General features: G+C 34.7%; 1 protein-coding gene across 2 annotated transcripts in view; it reads left to right on the forward strand.

Moving 5' to 3' along the window:
* Positions 1–16,122, forward strand: part of LOC149783576 (solute carrier organic anion transporter family member 4A1-like) — a 36,974-nt gene extending 20,852 nt beyond the window's left edge. Inside the window, exons 8-11 of one of the 2 annotated variants that reach the window (XR_016413625.1) lie at positions 5,828–5,981; positions 7,562–7,734; positions 8,263–8,412; positions 11,972–12,108. Coding sequence is in view for 1 of the 2 variants with exons in the window: in XM_089931836.1 (XP_089787962.1) it covers positions 5,828–5,981; positions 7,562–7,734; positions 8,263–8,327; positions 11,972–12,291 (712 nt within the window). In the remaining variant the exon portion in view is untranslated. Of the gene's footprint in view, positions 1–5,827; positions 5,982–7,561; positions 7,735–8,262; positions 8,413–11,971 lie in introns of both variants that reach the window. The other variant, XM_089931836.1, reaches the window with a different exon arrangement.
* The last annotated feature ends 5,806 nt before the right edge of the window (positions 16,123–21,928 follow it).

Here is a 21,928-nt window from a genome sequence, read left to right on the forward strand (position 1 = left end):
ATCAGTTTCCAATACTATCACCATATCATGTCAGGCTTACCCAGGTAGTATTGTGTAGTAGATATTACATCAGTTTCCAGTATTATCACCATATGATGTCAGGCTTACCCAGGTAGAATTGTGTAGTATATATTACATCAGTTTCCAATATTATCACCATATGATGTCAGGCTTACTCAGGTAGTATTGTGTAGTAGATATTACATCAGTTTCCAATACTATCACCATATGATGTCAGGCTTACCCAGGTAGTATTGTGTAGTAGATATTACATCAGTTTCCAATGCTATCACCATATCATGTCAGGCTTACCCAGGTAGTATTATGTCATAGATATCACATCAGTTTCCAGTATTATCACCATATGATGTCAGGCTTAGCCAGGTAGTATTATGTAGTAGATATTGCATCAGTTTCCAATACTATCACCATATGATGTCAGGCTTACCCAGGTAGTATTGTGTAGTAGATATTACATCAGTTTCCAGTATTATCACCATATGATGTCAGGCTTACCCAGGTAGTATTGTGTAGTAGATATTGCATCATTTTCCAATATTATCTCCATATGATGTCAGGCTTACCCAGATTGTGGTTTTTGTAGCAACTGTTGCACCATTTAATATAGTATCTTAATTTTTTTTATTTAACTCTTCATTATTTCATTGCTATAATTTGAAGATTTTAGTATGCATTATTGTCTCTTCATCAGACACATTTAAATCAAATGACTTCAACTGACAGTTATTGTCTCTTCATCAGACACATTTAAATCAAATGACTTTGACTGACAGTTATTGTATCTTCATCAGACACATTTAAATCAAATGACTTCAACTGACAGTTATTGTCTCTTCATCAGACACATTTAAATCAAATGACTTTGACAGTTATTGTATCTTCATCAGACACATTTAAATCAAATGACTTTGACTAACAGTTATTTCCTGCAAGTACCAAATAATTAGCTTTTTCTCATCCAAAAAATACTGAAAAATGTTTGAGTAACAAATTGTAATACTTCCGTTTTATTTTACGTCCTGGCAGAACACCTCTTCATTCTAATATCTTAAATTAAATAGCACGTCAGTCCTTTACCTCCATTCCAGTCTAATGTAAAAAGATGGACAGAAAGGTGAAATGTTTTTATACTTACAGGTTCGATATGCAAGTTGAAATAATTGTGTAAATCTGCTGTCTTTGGCATTTGCTTATTAGTTTTCTTTTTGCATTGTTAGATAACATATTACTGTGAAACAACTATTGTAAGGAAACTGTAAAGCTAAAACATAATGGAACACAATTATGTAAAACAATAATCATCAACTATTTACCCAACTGTAAAGCTGAACTCCAAAGTGACCAGGAACTGTTTATTACAATGAAATTGAATGCATGCTCCTAATTTGGCATTGTGGTCTGTTTAGCATTTCACACTTAAACTGAGAATTATCCTGGTAGGCATCACGTTCTGTTTATTTTTCTGTTCATACTGTTTTTTGATTTTACCAATTTCTTTTTAAATCATCCATTCTAAGCCACGATGCAAGATATTTTCATGTCTTTTCCCTCTTTAGTTTAGGTTAAAATATTTCATACCTTTTTTTGGTGGGGGGGTAGTTGAATTCTACCACCAACTGTAAGAATATCTTTTACCTATTGCAATTTTGCATCATTTTCTGTTGTTATTTTGTCAACACTACTAATAGGGTAGTATTTTGGATTATTTTCTGTTGTTATTTTGTCAACATTACTAATAGGGTAATATTTTGGATTATTTTCTGTTGTTATTTTGTCAACACTACTACATGTAATAGGGTAATATTTTGGATTATTTTCCGTTGTTATTTTGTCAACACTACTAATAGGGTAATATTTTGGATTATTTTCTGTTGTTATTTTGTCAACACTACTAATAGGGTAATATTTTCGATTATTTTGATAGCTGTATATTCTTTTGTGTCAGGTGGTGAGCATTTGCTTATAACTTACTTTACAACTTTTGATCTTGTTTTGTTTTTATGGGTTTAACATCTTTTTTAAGCACATGATAGGTTATATATAGTGGCCAGTATGTTTGTTTGAAAAGGAACTTGGAAAAACTCGGAAAGAACCCCTGACCCATGCGAAACTACTGGCAAACTTTCTCACATATCCACATAAGACTGGCTGAGATGATCTCACTTACTGACATTAGATGGGTCGAAATATGAACTCATGGACAGAGGTGAGATATCATGTGTAAAGGGGAGACAACTCAGCCATATTGGGCCCTTATTAAGATATTGCAATGTATTGTATCATTTTGATCATCTCACTCAAATCTCTGATATGTAAAGTTATAAGTTGTTTTCCTTGTAGCTTACTCTGTAAAATCATTTTTCTATTTGCAACTTTTACTGAATATCAATTTTAACAAAATCTTGTTCAAATCAGTAACTGTTTTTGCAAAATGTCATTAATGATCTTTTTCATTGTCTTTTTTATTTAACAATTTAGATATTGCATTAACTGTCTGTAGTATTTATTTATCTCACTGTTCTTTTCTCTTATTAGTATTGATGAGCTGGTTATTTTGTCTCTTTTCTCTTTCTCCCAGAAGCTTGACATCATTATGTAATATTATATATGGTATTGAGCCATTATCTGAACAATTCATGTGCTGATAAAAGGTTAGTTCATTCTTTCCCATTCTTTCAATAGCAAATATTTCATTTCCTAAATTTTCTTCACATCTTAATGGTTTTCAAACTATTATAGTTTCAAGTGCTTGAGTATGATCTCATTTAATTACATCATTGTTATGCACCAGAGTACATATTTAAGACTGATCTCATTCTTGTACACCATTTATATGCTCCAAAGTACCCATTTAACTCTGATTTCATTCTTGAACACCATATATATGCTCCAAAGTACCTATTTGAGTCTGATCTCATTCTTGTACACCATTTATATGCTCCAAAGTACCTATTTAAGTCTGATCTCATTCTTGTACACTATTTATATGTTCCAAAGTACCTTTTTAAGTCTGATCTCATTCTAGTGCACCATTTTTATGCCACAAAATATCTATCAAAGTCTGTTCTCATTCTTGTACACCATTTATACACTGCAAAATATCTATTTCAGTCTAATCTCATTCTTTTACAACAATTCTATGCTCCAAAGTACCTATTTGAGTCTGATCTCATTATAGTACACCATTTTTATGCCATAAAATATCTGAGTCTGATCTCATTCTTGTACACCAATTCTATGCTCCAAAGTACCTATTTGAGTCTGATATCATTCTTGTACACCATTTGTACACTGCAAAGTACCTATTTGAGTCTGATCTCATTCTTTTACACCATTTCTACACTGCAAAGTACCTATTTGAGTCTGATCTCATTCTTGTACACCATTTATACACTGCAAAGTACTTATTTGAGTCTGTTTTCATTTTTGTACACCATTTATACACTGCAAAGTACCTATTTGAGTCTGTTCTCATTCTTGTACACCATTTCTATGCCACAAAGTATGTGTTTGAGTCTGATCTTGCTTATGAGCAAATAGATCTGTTACTCTAGTGATGTTGACATTTAAGTCACTGTTAACTGCTTAATGTACTGTTATTTATTTTCCCTGTCTGTCCCTTGGCAAAGTGTTCCACTTTCTTTATACCATATTAATTCCCAGCTCACGAGGCTTTCTTAACGATGATGCAGTCTCTATTGTTAGGCATTTTTGTCTAGCTATAAAAGAAGTGATTTACACACAGGCTATTTACTTTGCAGGAAAACAAGTTACATGTATATCATGAAATCTAGTATCATCATTTTAAATACTGATATCAGATCTGTCATAGTTCTTTGTAATGTATGTAAGGACAAATGCATGTGTGAGAGATACTACAACCTTTGCAAACATTTTAACACATTCTAGCAAAGCAAAATAGCTACATTTGTTGTATCTTCTTTGTACCTGTTTTTTATAGTAATGTTCAAATCCCCATTTTTGATTTCATTTGTCACTTATTTGTCTGTTATGTCATCAGTAATGCTCAACATATTAATGGCAGATATTTCATCATGTTTTACAACTTCTTTAATGCATATTAATGTTTTATCACATAGTACACTTTGCTTATAGTGTGTGCAGTTTCATATCTTTTTGATATTATAACATGTGAACTTATCACTTTATGTGATTCTGATTGGTCAAAATAAGCCCATGAAATTATTGTGCAGTATTATCTTTACTGATTGGCTGCAAACGTTGGAAAACTTACGTAACCCTGCCTTCTCAAAATTTTTGCTTTCAATTAAAATTTTGGTGGCCATTATTTTATTCGATTCACGAAAGGAATTGGTGGGGGGATGGTCTCGTCACTCTGAATATGGCCAATTTACCACTGCAGGGATTTGTTATGTCATGTATAACATATCATAACATAAAATTTGTAATAAAATCCCAGGATAAGAACAACATCAACAACAAGTAGAACAAAAGGGTATCTCTCAGGTCATGGTGGGTGGGTAGGGTTGGGTTTGGAGGGGGGGTGGTTACAAAAGCTGTAGCATGGAATCCATCATATATACAAGCGTGGTTTAAATGCAGACTTACACAAGTGAAAAACTCAACTCTGTTCACAGAAGAATGTGGACATAAACCGTTCTCCAAATTGACCCAAGTTTATCTTACCACTGCATATTTACGTGGTAAATGTGATGCAGTTCTGACTATTTGTTTACATATTCTGTAGTCTGCTGTTCCAAGTCAAGTACTGCAAATATCAGGTCACAAATATACTACAGTAAATATGGGAATTTCCACATCCAGGAAACCTTTCACATGAAAATTGCAACAATTTAATGTTTACTTGTGAAAGTGATATGTTAGGTTACATAACCATGGACCGTCTACTGCAATTTAACGGGGTACTGCATCAAACAATTTAATATCACGTGCATTTGACATTTATTGTTGAAAAAAGGTTTGTCCATGTAAAATGTTCTGTTTATTTGGAAGGACATTTTCATTGACTTAAAGATTGTAAGAAGAGTGTAATCTACTTTTAAATATTAATACTAGTTCAACTTGGTTCGGGACTGTTTTTTCATGCACAACGAATGAAAGGTGCAACGTCTGTCAGAGTGAATGAAATTATATGTTCTTCTTTCTATCTAAATAATTTTCACTAAAATAAAAACTATGTGATAAAATTAATCTCAAATGGGTAATAATTTAATATAAAATTTATGAAACTTATAAAGGTTTGCAAAAGCTGGAAATTATTCAACTTGTTTCATAAATTCATTATTAAATCGTTACCCATTTGAGATCCTGTATATATAGCTCAAATAAAAATATTCCTGATTCCGAAATAGTTTTTATTTGTTGAAAGCTGTTGCAACAAATATTGGTGCTGTACAAGACACACTAAAAGCCAAAAGAACATTTGCATCATTAGTTATTCCTGCAGTACCTAATCCAGCTGCTGTTACACAGATGCAACCATACCACATGCTGGCCTCCACTCAGTTCAAACCTGCATATCCTATGTTGCCTTTCTTCCTAATACATACAAAGCACATGATCCATCTAACTAAATCATTTTTTATCTTGTTAATATTTGGCAGTCTCAGATTAAATCTATCATTGGTATTGTCAGATATATGTGAATCTTTTTAACACAGAATTGTGGGAGTCAGTATGTCAGAGTACAAGTGTCTTTATTGTTTAGGTCCAGTTATGATGCTTGTCATAGAAGTTATAATCATTGTGGGTTGAAGAGTTTTATGAACCTGTATTTGAGAGAAAAAGCTTGTTTATGTTTTAGGTCCAGCGACAATCTCCCTGAGCTTGTGACAGAATGTAACAGTCATTGTGGATGTAATACGGAGTTCTATGAGCCAGTATGTGACAAAGTTAACAATATTCAGTACTTCTCACCATGTCATGCTGGATGTAACATCATTGCCAGTGATGGAAAGGTAAAACCTATGTTATTATTTGTGCTTGCACTTGTACTTGCGAGATAATAGTGTCAATGCATGTTACTGTGTTCATGCCTTCTCTTCTCTGTAGTTTCAAGTCCTGCAATGGAAAGGAAAAGGATATGTTGGTATTTTACCTTTCCTTTCCTTTCCTGTATATTGATCTCAGAATCTTGACATGCTTAGAATTATTTACACTTAACAAAATTACAGAAATTCAGGCAAGTATCATTCAATTTGTACAAGTCACAAGATGATAATAAATTTTTAATAATTTATGCCGTCCCTTACTGGGGAAAATCTATTTTGTAAATAAAATATCTTGTAGCTGTCCATCAAGTCATGTTGAACTACTAGAATGAATTAAAGCTATGACAACCATTGTGAAAATTTTAGAAAGGAGGAGATTATAGCCATCATACTGAAACAAAATGCTTTTGATGAAATTTGGTCTATTTATCTTCCTTCTGTGAAATGTTAAATTGCATGCATTTTTGCAAGATATAAAACAAATTAAATTTTAATTTATCATTATTTAATTGTTGTGATTACAATTTTGTTGTTAAATCCAGGCTGAGATTTTTATTAGTATATTTTTTTAATGTGTTCCATGCAATGGTTTTAGTTTACGGAACTTTGTATATTGTTGTAGTAAATGCCTTGATAAAATACCATAACTTGTTTCATTGCTATTGGTACATTGGTCCAGTAGATGGTATTATGCTATTGGTACATTGATCCTGTAGATGGTATTATGCTATTGGTACGTTGGTCCAGTAGATGGTATTATGCTATTGGTCCATTGGTCCATTAGATGGTATTATGCTATTGGTACATTGGTCCTGTAGATGGTATTATGCTATTGGTACATTGGTCCTGTAGATGGTATTATGCTATTGGTACATTGGTCCAGTAGATGGTATTATGCTATTGGTACATTGGTCCAGTAGATGTTATTATGCTATTGGTACATTGGTCCAGTATTTTGTATTATGCTATTGGTACATTGGTCCAGTAGATGGTATTATGCTATTGGTACATTGGTCCAGTAGATGGCATTATGCTATTGGTACATTGGTCCAGTAGATGGTACTCTTTATCTGTGATGCAGTAGACTATCAGCTGTTTTGTTTGGAGAGCTCAGATGTTGCAACACTCCATGGTACACAATTTACTTAATGAGCAGTGACTGTTTGGGTCAACTTCATTTAAGTTTTTATGGAAATGTGTTATATCTTTCTACCAATAACTGTTCCCCATAACTGTTATAAAAATTAAAAAGGAAGAGAATGAAGAATTACATCAAAACAAATAAATCTTTTGTCATCAAACACTTTTTTCCTTTTTGGTCTAAAGTTTTTTCTTTGTTAGAAAAAGTTTGCTAAATTTGTTTCTTTTATACATCTTGGCTTTTAATAAAACAACTAGGTTCGCTTTGTTCACTGATTTCAAATTGTTTGCATTTTATTTGTACAAGCCATAACTTTTTCTAAGGAAAATCGATATCTTTACTAGGAAACATGACCTCACTGATAATTTGTCTGTCTTCCTTTTGCAAGCTTCATTACTAATTTCAGTTCTACAGCCAGTGTATGTGTGTTCCGGTTGATCCCATCACCAATTCATCTACAGTGGCTGTAGGAAAGTGTGAATCAGACTGTCATTTGCTGTACATGTTTCTTCCCTTCATCTTCATCATAATTTTTCTCACTTTCATGCCATCACCACCCGTGGTTTCAGCAACTCTAAGGTAAAATGCAAGTTTCAGTTTCATTGTTGCTTCATCTGACTTGACTTTCATAATCTTTGTCTATTTTTATGGTTAAGCAAATCTGGTTTATGCAAGATATATTTAGCTTTATTCATCATCACAGCATATAAAACAGATTGATAAAATTCAGATTTTTGCTGTGTTTCATATATTCCAAGGCAAAATGTAAGCTATAGTGAGTGTAAAATCTATTGCATTAAGATAAATTGATGCTACATTTTTAAATTTTTTCCAACATTTGTTTGTCTCGACTTTTCCTATCAGGTTATTTTATGTTACATGGAAATGACTTTTTCACAATTTGAATCAGATAGTCTGTTAGTCCCCTATTTACCTCCCTTGGAGTATACCTTTTACCTATTAAAAATTAGGATTAATAAAAAAAATCATCTGAATTTCATTATTATGACAATATATCATGTGTCATGTCTTCCTCGAAAATAAAAATAAATATTCTGTTAAAAACAAATTGCCAAACAAGTTAAACAATGATTATTTCTACTCCAGATGTATTCATGAAAGTCAACGGACTACAGGGATAGGTCTAAAGTGGCTAATAGTTCGTCTCTTGGGTAAGTCAGGTCTCAAGTAGTTAATAGTTCATCTCTTGTGTAAATCAGGATGTCAGTTTGAAGTGGATGATAGATCATCTAATTGGTAAGTCAAGTTTTATGTGTATGACGGTCAGTATATGGGGTATTATTGCCTTAAAGAGGCATTTGATTGTCAATTGGTGAAGTTAGCCCTGAAGTTGATCATATGTTTTATACCAGCAAGTTAGGCCAGAAGTGGATCCTATATTTTACACCCAGTAAGTTAGGCCAGAACTGGATCATAAATCATATACCCAATAAGTTAGGCTAGATGTGGATCATAAATCTTATACCCGGTAAGTTAGGCCAGTAGTAGATGGTGAATCATATACTCGGTAATCTAGGCCAGAAGTGGATCATAAATCATATACTTGGTAATTTAGGCCAGAAGTGGATCATAAATCATATACTCAGCATGTTAGGCTAGAAGTGGATCATAAATCATATACTCAGTAAGCTAGGCCAGAAGTGGATCACAAATCATATACTTGGTAATTTAGGCCAGAAGTGGATCATAAATCATATAATCAGCATGTTAGGTTAGAAGTGGATCATAAATCATATGCTCAGTATGTTAGGCTAGAAGTGGATCATAAATCATATACTTGGTAAGTTAGGCCAGAAGTGGATCATAAATCATATACTCAGTATGTTAGGGTAGAAATATTTCATAAATGATATACTCAGTATGTTAGGCTAGAAATGGATCATAAATCATATACTTGGTAAGTTAGGCCAGAAGTGGATCATAAATCATATAATCAGTATGTTAGGCTAGAAATGGATCATAAATGATATACTCAGTATGTTAGGCTAGAAATGGATCATAAATCATATACTCATTATGTTAGGCTAGAAGTGGATCATGCGGTAAGTTAGGCCATAAGTGGATCATGAATTGTATACTCAGTAAGTTAGACCAGAAGTGGATCATAAATCATATACTTGGTAAATTAGGCCAGAAGTAGATCATAAATTGTATACTCGGTAAGCTGGGCCAGAAGTGGATCTTAAATCATATACTCAGTAAGTTAGGCCAGAAGTGCATCATACATTGTATACTCAGTAAATTAGTCCAAAAGTGGATCCTGAATTGTATACTCGGTATATTAGGACAGAAGTGGATCATGAATTGTATACTCAGTAAACTAGGTCAGATATGGATCATTAATCATAAACTTGGCAAATTAGGCCAGAAATGGATCATAAATCATATACTCTGTAAGTTAGGCCAAAAGTGGATCATAAATCATATACTCTGTAAGTTAGGCCAAAAGTGGGTCATAAATCATATACTCTGTAAGTTAGGCCAAAAGTGGATCATTAATCATATACTTGATAAGTTAAGTCTGAAGTTGCTATTGTTCTTGTACTGGTTAACTGGAGACTGAAGTGACTCAAAGTTTGTCTTTTGGGGAAATTAGGCCTGAATTGACTGTCTAATGGGTAAGTTACATCTGAAGTGGCACAAGGTTCATTTTCTAATAATGTAAAGCCCAAACTTGCTCAGATTAGCTACTGGGTAAATTGGGTTTAGAGTCAATCATATTTTGTCCACGAGGTGTTTTAGACCATAAGTGACTCATAAGTTGTTTGTGCATAGATCAAGCCTAAATTGGCTTATAGTACTTCTCCTGGGTTAGTTAGGTCTGCAGATGCCTATAGTACTTCTCCTGGGTTAGTTAGGTCTGCAGATGCCTATAGTACTTCTCCTGGGTTAGTTAGGTCTGCAGATGCCTATAGTACTTCTCCTGGGTTAGTTAGGTCTGCAGATGCCTATAGTACTTCTCCTGGGTTAGTTAGGTCTGCAGATGCCTATAGTACTTCTCCTGGGTTAGTTAGGTCTGCAGATGCCTATAGTACTTCTCCTGGGTTACTTAGGTCTGCAGATGCCTATAGTACTTCTTCTGGGTTAGTTAGGTCTGCAGATGCCTATAGTACTTCTCCTGGGTTAGTTAGGTCTGCAGATGCCTATAGTACTTCTCCTGGGTTAGTTAGGTCTGCAGATGCCTATAGTACTTCTCCTGCGTTAGTTAGGTCTGCAGATGCCTATAGTTGTTCTCCTGGGTTAGTTAGGTCTGCAGATGCCTATAGTACTTCTCCTGGGTTAGTTAGGGCTGCATATGCCTATAGTTTGTCTATTGTGTAAGTAAAGTGTGATTTGGCTGATGGTTTATTTACTGGGTAAGATTGGTATGAAGTGTACCATAGGTCATCTACTGGGTACAATAGACATGGAATAACTCTTAGTTAATCTACTGGGTACAATAGACATGGAATAGCTGATAATTCTTCAACTTGGTACAAGAGACATATAATAGCTGATCATTCATCAACTGGGTACATTAGACAGAATAGCTGATCATTCATCAACTGGGTACAATAGACATGGAATAGCTGATCATTCATCAACTGGGTACATTAGACAGAATAGCTGATCATTCATCAACTGGGTACAATAGACATGGAATAGCTGATCATTCATCAACTGGGTACATTAGACAGAATAGCTGATCATTCATTAACAGGGTACAATAGACATGGAATAGCTGATCATTCTTCAACTGGGATCATTCATCAACTGGGTACAATAGACATGGAATAGCTGATCATTCATCTAATGGCTCAGACGTAAAGTACTCATAGTTCATCTGATAGGTTAGACTTGGTAAGACTGGCCTGAAGTGGTTCATAGTTCTTCTACTAGGTTAGGTAGACATAAAGTGACTCCTAGTTTGCTCACTGGGTTTGGTAGACATAAAGTGACTCATAGTTTGCCCACTGGGTTAGGTAGACATAAAGTGACTCATAGTTCTTCTACTGGCTTAGGTAGATATAAAGTGACTCATAGTTTGCCAACTGGGTTAGGTAGACATAAAGTGACTCATAGTTTGCCCACTGGTTTAGGTAGACATAAAGTGTCTCATCATTCACCCACTGGGTAAGAATGGCAGCACAGCATGATTAGAATGAATCATCAGTCACATTTAATTTTATACAAGATAGAAAATCTGTCCTTGTGATGCTGGATGGTGTTTTTGAATTCTTTGTTGTGTCTTTGTTTAGAATGATTTCAATATTCATTGTCATGAATATTCATTTGATTCCTTTTAATGAGACTTAGTGCAACTATATTTCATACTGAACATCTAATGACATAGCGAGTATATATTATTCATGTAGTATGTACATTATAGCTATATAAATCGCATTTTATTTATCTTGATGTGGGTGATATAAATGATAATTACAATCATTTCATCAGTGAAAAAACATCTTGCGATAGAACTTTGAATGCTCACTACAGTAGCAATAATGAAGTGGAGGGTCAAATAAAGTATAGCCTTGTCTTTTCAGCTATTTGCTAGTGCCATTAAACTTATTGTTTAGGACACAGTGGAGGGGCATTCGTGTTTTATGGGCATATTTTAATTCTAAGTTTGTATCTTGGATCCTTTATAACAGCTACATATTTTGTAGAAAATACAGGTACAAAACACTTTTGCATATAGCTTGGAAGGCTGCAAATTAAGTTTTTCAAAATGTATTTGTTTATTTATTTATATTTAAGAACAAGAAGAGAAATTATACACGAAATGTAGATGATACGCTTTACCTTTCAGGAACTGTACCTGGACCTATATTCTTTGGTGCGGTGATAGACAGTACATGTGTTATCTGGCGAGAAAACTGTAGTGAGAAAGCTTCATGCTGGATTTACAACAACTCTAACATGAGTCGGAACTTTTTCATTTTGTTCATTGTTGTGAAGGCATTTTCTATCGTTGCCTTCATAACTGCCTACAGATTGTACAAACTTCCAGTAGATAAGAAGGTGAGATATTCAGCTGGAAGTGCAGAAGTGACAATAGTCAGCTCTCCGTCTGAGCATGATGCAATTTCCTCTCATGATGTTTTGGGGGACAAGTCGTTAGTGCTTTAGTGCCGCTGATTCAATCAACATTCATGACATACTGAAATTCAGTTTTATTCCAAGTGTGGGGAATTTAATCTGTTGCTCAAATTATAAAAGTAATCACCAAACATTTTTTTTAATTTCCCTGATGCTTTTAATTCTCTATGAGGACAATTTCAAATGACAAACATTTTTGTACATAATTTCACACATGAATGCATTTTCAAGTATGAGTAACTTTAGAATCAGTTTGATATAATGAGTGTGTTCATTTCTGTAAGTTGTATGTAATCTTCACTAAGTTGTGTTTAATCATGTCCAGCACATAATCAAATGTTATTAGAGTATTTAAAAGTGAGTAAAACATACTGTGCATAAATTGATCATAAAAATGCATAACAGTTAGAATGCGAAATACCATTAAAGTTTTAACATTTTTTGCCATTATGTTTGAAAATAATACTAATTATAGTAGTAATGTCTGTTGGTCATGGGCCAGAAAATTTATGGGATGGTCTGTTTGTTGTCCTTCCTTTCATTAGCACAAGTTTGTAATTGATACTCTTCCTACCTTCATGATTGTTATGAAACTTGACACATGCATTTATGCAGTGTTTTGATTAGTCTTTGATGAAAATGTTGATGCTTAAATATCCGGTTTGGCCACAACTGTAGACATCTTTATAACTATATCATTACTACTCCTCCATATTGGAAAGTGATATTGCCATGAGGGGCTTAATGATGTTTAGATCATTCATTTTGTCTACATGGGTTTCTCACTGAAAGACTTCTTATGGTAGATAATCCTTTTGTGTCAACATGGGTTTCTCACTGAAAGACTTCTTATGGTAGATAATCCATTATGTCAACATGGTTTCTCACTGAAAGACGTTTTATGGTAAATAATCCATTGTGTCAACATGGTTTCTCACTGAAAGACGTTTTATGGTAGATCATCCTTTTGTGTCAACATGGGTTTCTCACTGAAAGACTTCTTATGGTAGATCATCCTTTTGTGTCAACATGGGTTTCTCACTGAAAGACTTCTTATGGTAGATCATCCTTTTGTGTCAACATGGGTTTCTCACTGAAAGACTTCTTATGGTAGATAATCCATTATGTCAACATGGTTTCTCACTGAAAGACGTTTTATGATAGTTCATCCTTTTGTGTCAACATGGGTTTCTCACAGAAAGACTTCTTATGGTAGATCATCCATTGTGTCAACATGGTTCTCACTGAAAGACATTTTATGGTAAATAATCCATTGTGTCAACATGGGTTTCTCACTGAAAGACTTCTTATGGTAGATAATCCATTATGTCAACATGGTTTCTCACTGAAAGACTTCTTATGGTAGAGGTATCACGGTACCAATTGTTTTTCCATATACCTCAATGCTAATGTTTTGTGAAATAAATATACTTTCTGTCCTACTTGGGCATGCTTGTCACACACTGTCATATAGAACAATGCTAGATTGTCAATTTGACAATGACATAACCAGGTACTCCATTGCATTTAAGAGAGATAACTCTACTGGAACTAGACAGGGGTAAGAGTTATCTAGTCACAACAAGCACATTTTCAGCCATGTGTACCATATTTTAAAAAAATCATAAAAAATACAAAATATGATCTAGATAGAAATTAACACAAGTTCACATGTTGCCAAGAGGCTCAACTTTTTTAAAAGCCAAACAGAAAGTACAACTCTTACATAATGCACCAATCACAGCTAGTGTTGTTCTTTAATTCTGAATACAATGTTCCATACACCTTAAGCTCCGCCCACCTGGACTTGTGCAATTGGTACCGTTATACCTAGATCATCCTTTTGTGTCAACATGGGTTTCTCACTGAAAGACTTCTTATGGTAGATAATCCATTATGTCAACATGGTTTCTCACTGAAAGACGTTTTATGATAGTTCATCCTTTTGTGTCAACATGGGTTTCTCACTGAAAGACTTCTTATGGTAGATCATCCATTGTGTCAACATGGTTCTCACTGAAAGACATTTTATGGTAAATAATCCATTGTGTCAACATGGTTTCTCACTGAAAGATGTTTTATGGTAGATCATCCTTTTGTGTCAACATGAGTTTCTCACTGAAAGACTTGTTATGGTAGATCATCCATTGTGTCAACATGGGATTCTCACTGAAAGACTTCTTCTGGTAGATAATCCATTGTGTGAATATGTGTTTCTCACTGAAAGACTTCTCATGGTAAATCATCCATTGTGTCAACATGTGTTTCTCACTGAAAGACTTCTTATGGTAGATCATCCATTGTGTCAACATGTGTTTCTCACTGAAAGACTTCTTGCGGTAGAACATTCATTGTGTCAACATGGGTTTCTCACTGAAAGACTTCTTCTGTTAGATAATCCATTGTGTCAACATGGTTTCTCACTGAAAGACATTTTATGGTAGATCATCCATTGTGTCAACATGGGTTTCTCACTGAAAGACTTCTTATGGTAAATCATCCATTGTGTCAACATGGGTTTCTCACTAAAAGACTTTTTATGGTAAATCATCCATTGTGTTAACATGGGGTTCTCACTGAAAGACTTCTTCTGGTAGATAATCCATTGTGTCAACATGGTTTCTCACTGAAAGACTTATGGTAGATCATCCATTATGTCAACATGTGTTTCTCACTGTAAGACTTCTTTTGTAGATCATCGTGTGAATATGGGTTTCTCACAGAAAGACTTTTTATGGTAGATCATCCATTGTGTCAACATGAGTTGTATGCTACATTATGCTGTACATCATTCTAAGCTACATTATGCTGTACATCATTGTAAGCTACATTATGCTGTATGCCATTGTAAGCTACAGTTTGCTGTAGATCATTGTAAGCTACATTATGCTGTACATCATTGTTGTTGTTGTTGTTGTTGTTCTAGGGTTTAACACCATTTTTCAGCACAAGATAGGCTATACATGGCAGCCAGTATAACTGGTGGGGGAAGAACCCTGGAAAACCCAGGGAAGAACCACCAACCCATGAGAAGCTACTGGCACGCTTTCCCACGTACCCACGCTAGCCGAGCCTTGGACTCGAACCCACGCAGACAGAGGTGCGATGGCAGTGATCCGGAACAGTGAGCGCTTTAGACCACTCAGCCCCTCGGGGCCCCGTACATCATTGTAAGCTACATTATGCTGTATGTCATTGTAAGCTACAGTATGCAGTCATCATTGTAAGCTACATTATGCTGTCATCATTGTAAGCTACATTATGATGTATGTCATGGTAAGCTACATTATGATGTATGTCATGGTAAGCTACAGTATGCTGTACATCACTCTATGCTACATTATGCTGTAGACATTGTAAGCTACATTATGCTGTACATCATTGTAATCTACATTATGCTGTCATCATTGTAAACTACATTATGCTGTACATCATTATAAGCTACATTATGATGTATGCCATTGTAAGCTACAGTATGCTGTAGATCATTGTAAGCTACATTATGCTGTGGATCATTGTAAGCTACATTATGCTGTCATCATTGTAAGCTATGTTATGCTGTCATCATTGTAAGCTATGTTATGCTGTCATCATTGTAAGCTACATTATGCTGTATGTCATTGTAAGCTTCAATATGCTGTAGATCATTGTAAGCTACATTATGCTGTAATATATTATGTGGTATGTATTTTTGTACTTGTTGAAATACAGCATAATGTGCTTCATGTTCAAAAGGAAATGACAAATATATTTTTTGTTCCAAGATTTTAAACAAACTCCTAAAACCAACATGAATAGTGTATTATACATATATAGCATTCATCCCATGAAGGTAGCAAATAAATGTTGCAATAAAACTAAGACATCTTTTGTGTAAATGTGATAGTGGGATAATTGTTGTTGCTGTTGTAGGGTTTAATGCCATTTTTCAGCAGCCAGTATTAATGGTGGAGGAAGAAACCGAGAAAACCCTGGAAAGAACCACTGACCCACGAAAAGCTACCAGCAAGCTTTCTCACATATCCACATTGGCCGAACCCGAGACTCGAACCCATGCAGACAGAGGTGAGATGGCAGTGATCCATAACAATGAACACTTTAGACCACTCAGCCACTCGAGGCCCCAATAGTGGGAAAAAATTTGCTTTATCCTCTGCATTAGTAGAAATGAACACTACACTGAATAATCTAGTATTACATGTCTGTTGCTAAAATTTTTTATATGTAACTACTCCTGAAAGAGGCAATGTCACTCCAAGGTTAGTCATGGAACTACTCCTGAAAGAGGCAATGTCACTCCAATGTTAGTCATGTAACTACTCCTGAAAGAGGCAATGTCACTCCAAGGTTAGTCATGTAACTACTCCTGAAAGAGGCAATGTCACTCCAAGGTTAGTCATGTAACTACTCCTGAAAGAGGCAATGTCACTCCAAGGTTAGTCATGTAACTACTCCTGAAAGAGGCAATGTCACTCCAAAGTTAGTCATGTAACTACTCCTGAAAGAGGCAATGTCAGTCCAAGGTTAGTCATGTAACTACTCCTGAAAGAGGCAATGTCACTCCAAGGTTAGTCATGTAACTACTCCTGAAAGAGGCAATGTCACTCCAATGTTAGTCATGTAACTGCTCCTGAAAGAGGCAATGTCACTCCAATGTTAGTCATGTAACTACTCCTGAAAGAGGCAATGTCACTACAAGGTTAGTCAAACTCATGACCAGATGGGTGAGCATTTGAATACTATCATCCAGTTAAACAAAACCTTAATATAGTTCATGTTGAGTCCAGAAAATGACATATCACATTGGTCATGAAGGTAAGACAAACATTTGCACCACCAATGTTTTTATTTTTGCAAATTCATCAGGAACAAAAAGTATCTCACTTGTTTTATCTCATTTTACATATTTGCTTTTTTTTCATTGTCAAGGTTAATATCAACTGAAAGGCATACTGAACTGAAAGTTTGAGAGTAAATTACAGTTATTTGATAAATGTAAAATGAGATAAAATTACAGTTATGTGATAAATGTCAAATGAGATCAAATTACATTTCTGTGATAAATGTAAAATGAGATCAAATTACATTTCTGTGATAAATGTAAAATGAGATCAAATTCCAGTTATGTGATAAATGTAAAATTGTATTTTCTATTATATAAATGCAATACAAGAGAGAAACTGAGGCTTGTGAGTTTAAAATTATGACATTCCACAGTGAGTGTAGATTTGAAAAGGTGGTGCCTCAGGATTAATATATTAAAGTGTTTTAGAGTGTAGTACATGTTGGGTTTTGAAGTGTTTTAGAGTGTAGTACATGTTGGGTTTTGAAGTGTTTTAGAGTGTAGTACATGTTGGGTTTTGAAGTGTTTTAGAGTGCAGTACATGTTGGGTTTTGAAGTGTTTTAGAGTGTAGTACATGTTGGGTTTTGAAGTGCTGCACTTGACTCTGTGTGTGTGTGTGTGTGTGTTGATGGACAAAACACTGTTTTCTGGAAGTCAACAAAAGAAGTAAAATGTGTAGGTGTGAGAGGGAGTCGATGATAAAATTAGGTACTCATGATGACCATTATTGGATTACTTTGTATCTTATCCATAATTATATAATTCCGTAACAGTATTGTAATTTTGAAATGTTGACCTTCCTCATTTCTCACTGACCCTTGATGTATTGGCATGCTTCAATTCTGTACTATTATTGTCATTTTGAAATGTAATTTTGAAATGTTGACCTTCCTCATCTGTCATTGATGTTGATGTATTGGCATGCATCAGTTCTGTACAATTATTGTAATTCTGAAATGTTGAACTTCCTCATCTTTCACTGACATTGATGTAGTGGCATGCATCAATTCCATACAGTTTTGTTCATTTTGAGTCCACCTTGGGCCAGCCCATAGGGCCATTTTGAGTCCACCTTGGGCCAGCCTATAGGGCCATTTTGAGTCCACCTTGGGCCAGCCCATAGGACCATTTTGAGTCCACCTTGGGCCAGACCATAGGGCCATTTTGAGTCCACCTTGGGCCAGCCCATAGGGTCATTTTGAGTCCACCTTGGGCCAGCCCATAGGGCCATTTTGAGTCCACCATGGGCCAACCCATAGGGCCATTTTGAGTCCACCTTGGGCCAACCTATAGGGTCAGATGAAAAATTGGATCCAGTTGCAGTGCCAATGTAAAATTTATTTGTTAGTAGTTTATAATGAATTGAATCTAATGCAACAAATTGTGCAAGATTTGACACACAACTGGAGACCATTCATATTTTTTAAAGATCCTAACTTGTATTCATTTTCAAGGAGTAAATTGGCACTCCTTACCCCTACCCACCCATCTTCTGAATATGCAGTCATTTCACACACACACACACTGTATTAAATGTTGGACACAGGTTTCCACTATGTAATTAACTGAAGTAATGATAGCAATATAATCTATCAACCTTGTGAATCATCAATTGCAACACAAACTGCATCATGGCTAGTTAAGAACTGCTATTATATCTATGTCAACTACAGTGTTTACTTGCACCCCAAAATAACTATGCTGACTTGTCCTAAACAAACTTCTTAGATCTGTAGTTATAGTCACATAATTAGGCACAAAAGGATAGTCAGTGACTACAATTTTATTAAATGTGTCTAAATGACAGCATGTTTTAAAATACTTGTTTGTTCTATTGACTCTTTATATGGAGGTGTCATTGACCGTGTTCCAGATTGATCCTTTTGACTCATTAATTGACAGTGTTCCAGATTGATCCTTTTGACTTATTAATTGACAGTGTTCCAGATTGATCCTATTGACTCATTAATTGACAGTGTTCCAGATTCATCCTTTTGACTCATTAATTGACAGTGTCATATATTGATCATTTTGACTCATTAACTGACACTGTTCCAGATTGATCCTTTTGACTTATTAATTAATTGACAGTGTTCAGGATTGATCTTGGCAACTCCTTCATATGGTCTTGTTGAATTAAGTTACAGAAAAAAGCAAAGCCAAAACGTTTGGCAAATTTCAACAAATAATTTATTTCTGCAGAATATGAAGTAAAAAGTCCAAAGGTATAGAGTATTCAAAAAATGAATAACAGTACTGAATGGGCTCATCTGCCAATAGCCTTGGATGAGCTGATGTTTCAACAGTCTTGCTGTATCACAATGATATAATCAAGAATGTCCTTGAATGAATTCACAATAATCCCAAAATAGTAACTTAGACCAAAAATCATTAAGCACATTGTGATTTAAAAGATTAATCTAAATTAACAAATTCTCTCAAATTATAATTGAACACAACTAAAAATAATTGCACAAGACAGATGTTGTAATATAAATTAATAAATTTGAAGTAAATGACCTTTTATGCATCACCCACTTAATCCTTCTTAGAATAAACTTTTCTGAAAAAAATTCCATCATCTTAATGGAAAATAACCCCAAACTATAGAATTATTAATCGTTCATGTCAAACGTTTTACATCACTTATTGGGAATAATGCCAAACATATTCATATTAAACTATTAAGGGATACACAAGCTTCTCAGTCTTTTTTATCGGGTACTTTTCCCTTTTCTGAGAAATCTTATTGTAATGGCATTGTACTTATTTATGGACTAGAGTGCGGCTTTGTTAACATATTGTGTAAATGAGTCATCAGACTTGGTCTCATGGTAGATATAAAAATGACTTCTTCGCCCTTTGAGGGTATTCATTTGGCTATGACCTAGCTGGTGATATGGTTGTGGTTAATTCACTTGTAACTGACAAGCCTTGCTTGGATCAGAAAGTCGATTCTATTGAAATTTAAATCCCTGATTTATACCCTGCATGTTCAGTTACTTGATATGTGGCTAAATGAGCACTTGATAATGATGTTTTCAGGACGTTATTCCTTTAGCTGACACATTTATTGATCTGTCTTTTAATTGGGTCCTCCTGCTATTGATCAAACAAGAAATATTGATCACAGTGATCCTCTTTTTACTACTCATAATATCTGTTTTAATCACAAAATCACTCATTGTTTTTGAGAGCTGTTAGCAAACATAAATCAACAGAATTACTTGTCTGGGGTCATTATCAGAACATGGAGACTTCCTGGGGTACCCGCTGTTGACGATTGGTCATTGAGCTATCAAATTGTTGTTCTGAAGTCATATCGACAGGAAATTCCTAGTTTCGTTTATTAAATTCCCATGGCTGATCATTTAAAAGTCAACAAGACTTGCGTTAAGATCTTTAATAATTTTTATGATACCTAAAGCACATCTGCAACATATTCCTGCATTTGACAAACCGTCTAGCAGAGTAACAGTAGACAGTGTCAGTTCCTCACCTAAGACCAAGTCAGGCAACCTATAATAGTTGACCATGACATGTGCATCCACAATATTTACAGAGGCAATTCCTTTCTAAGAAATGTTAAAACTGAAACTGCAGTAAAGCATTTGAGAAGGTTGAGGTTTGGACTGGGGGATATTTTGCTTTGTTTTTGTTGTTTTGGTTTTTTAAAACACTTTTCAGCCTTCCCCCAATCGGCTCAGTCTGTCCAAGGATCAAATTTTGTTTCTGGAATTTTCCAGCATGTTATGCATGAATTAGGCATCCAACAGTTTAAATATTCTGCTTATCACCCTCACAGTCACGGGGAATTAGAAAAATTTAATCAAATTTTGAAAACTATGATTTGGTCATATTTCTTTAATAAATGAAAAGATTGGAACAAGGGTGTTCGTTTGCTGTTGTCTGCAGGTTTTAGTCCGTTGGAAGTAGCTTTTAGACATACTGTCCGTTGACCATTGCAGTTATTAAAAGAGAAGGTTCTTTCAACCGAAGATTCAGAGATTAATATTCTTGACTACGCCTTTGATTTAAAAGAGTAGCGGTCAAAGGCTTGTGAAAAGTAGCTAGAACTAATCTGCATTCTAGCCAGTCAGAAATGAAATTAAGGTATGACAGAAATACACAGGGAATGAGTTTTCAGCCTGATGACAGAACTTTAGTTCTCTTGCCCATACTTCAAAATTCTCCTCAGGCTATGTAGTATGGTCCTTACACAGTTGAAAAGAAACTAAGTGACCTGGCAGACGAAAACAGAAACAATTTTGCCATATAAATGTGAAATAGGACTATAGTGGCTTTGGGATAACCAATCTTCTGAGTTCAAAAATATTGAATAATTTGGACCAGAAACTTTCACATCTAAAAAGTTGCAGGCTAAAACAACGAGCACTTGTTTCCAGATATTCCATGCAATTTACCATGAAATTTGACATGTAAATTCTCAGTGTGAAACAACAATCTTACAGGACGAATCTTCTCATAAAGTAATATTTGAAAAAATAAATTCAGTAGTTTTTGCTTGAGAATGATTTTATGGAACCATGTAAACTGAAGTTCACCGTCTATTCTAGTGCTGACACCAGATATTAACTTCTGCATTTGCACTTACTATAGACAAGTGAACAGTGTGACCTAAACAGATTCATTTCCGTTGCCAAGAATCGATTACTGCATTGACAAAATTGGAAATGCAGAATATGTCACCAAGTTTGACTTTCTTGCATATTCCGCTGGTGGAATGGCAAAGGTATTTCATAAATTGTAACTGTAGATGGACTTGATGAATATAATAATTTGGTATAAATGTTTCCTTCAAT

The sequence above is a fragment of the Sinohyriopsis cumingii genome, chromosome 14 (assembly GCF_028554795.1).
Source record: "Sinohyriopsis cumingii isolate HCF-2022 chromosome 14, ASM2855479v2, whole genome shotgun sequence".
In the NCBI taxonomy this organism is placed as follows: domain Eukaryota; kingdom Metazoa; phylum Mollusca; class Bivalvia; order Unionida; family Unionidae; genus Sinohyriopsis; species Sinohyriopsis cumingii.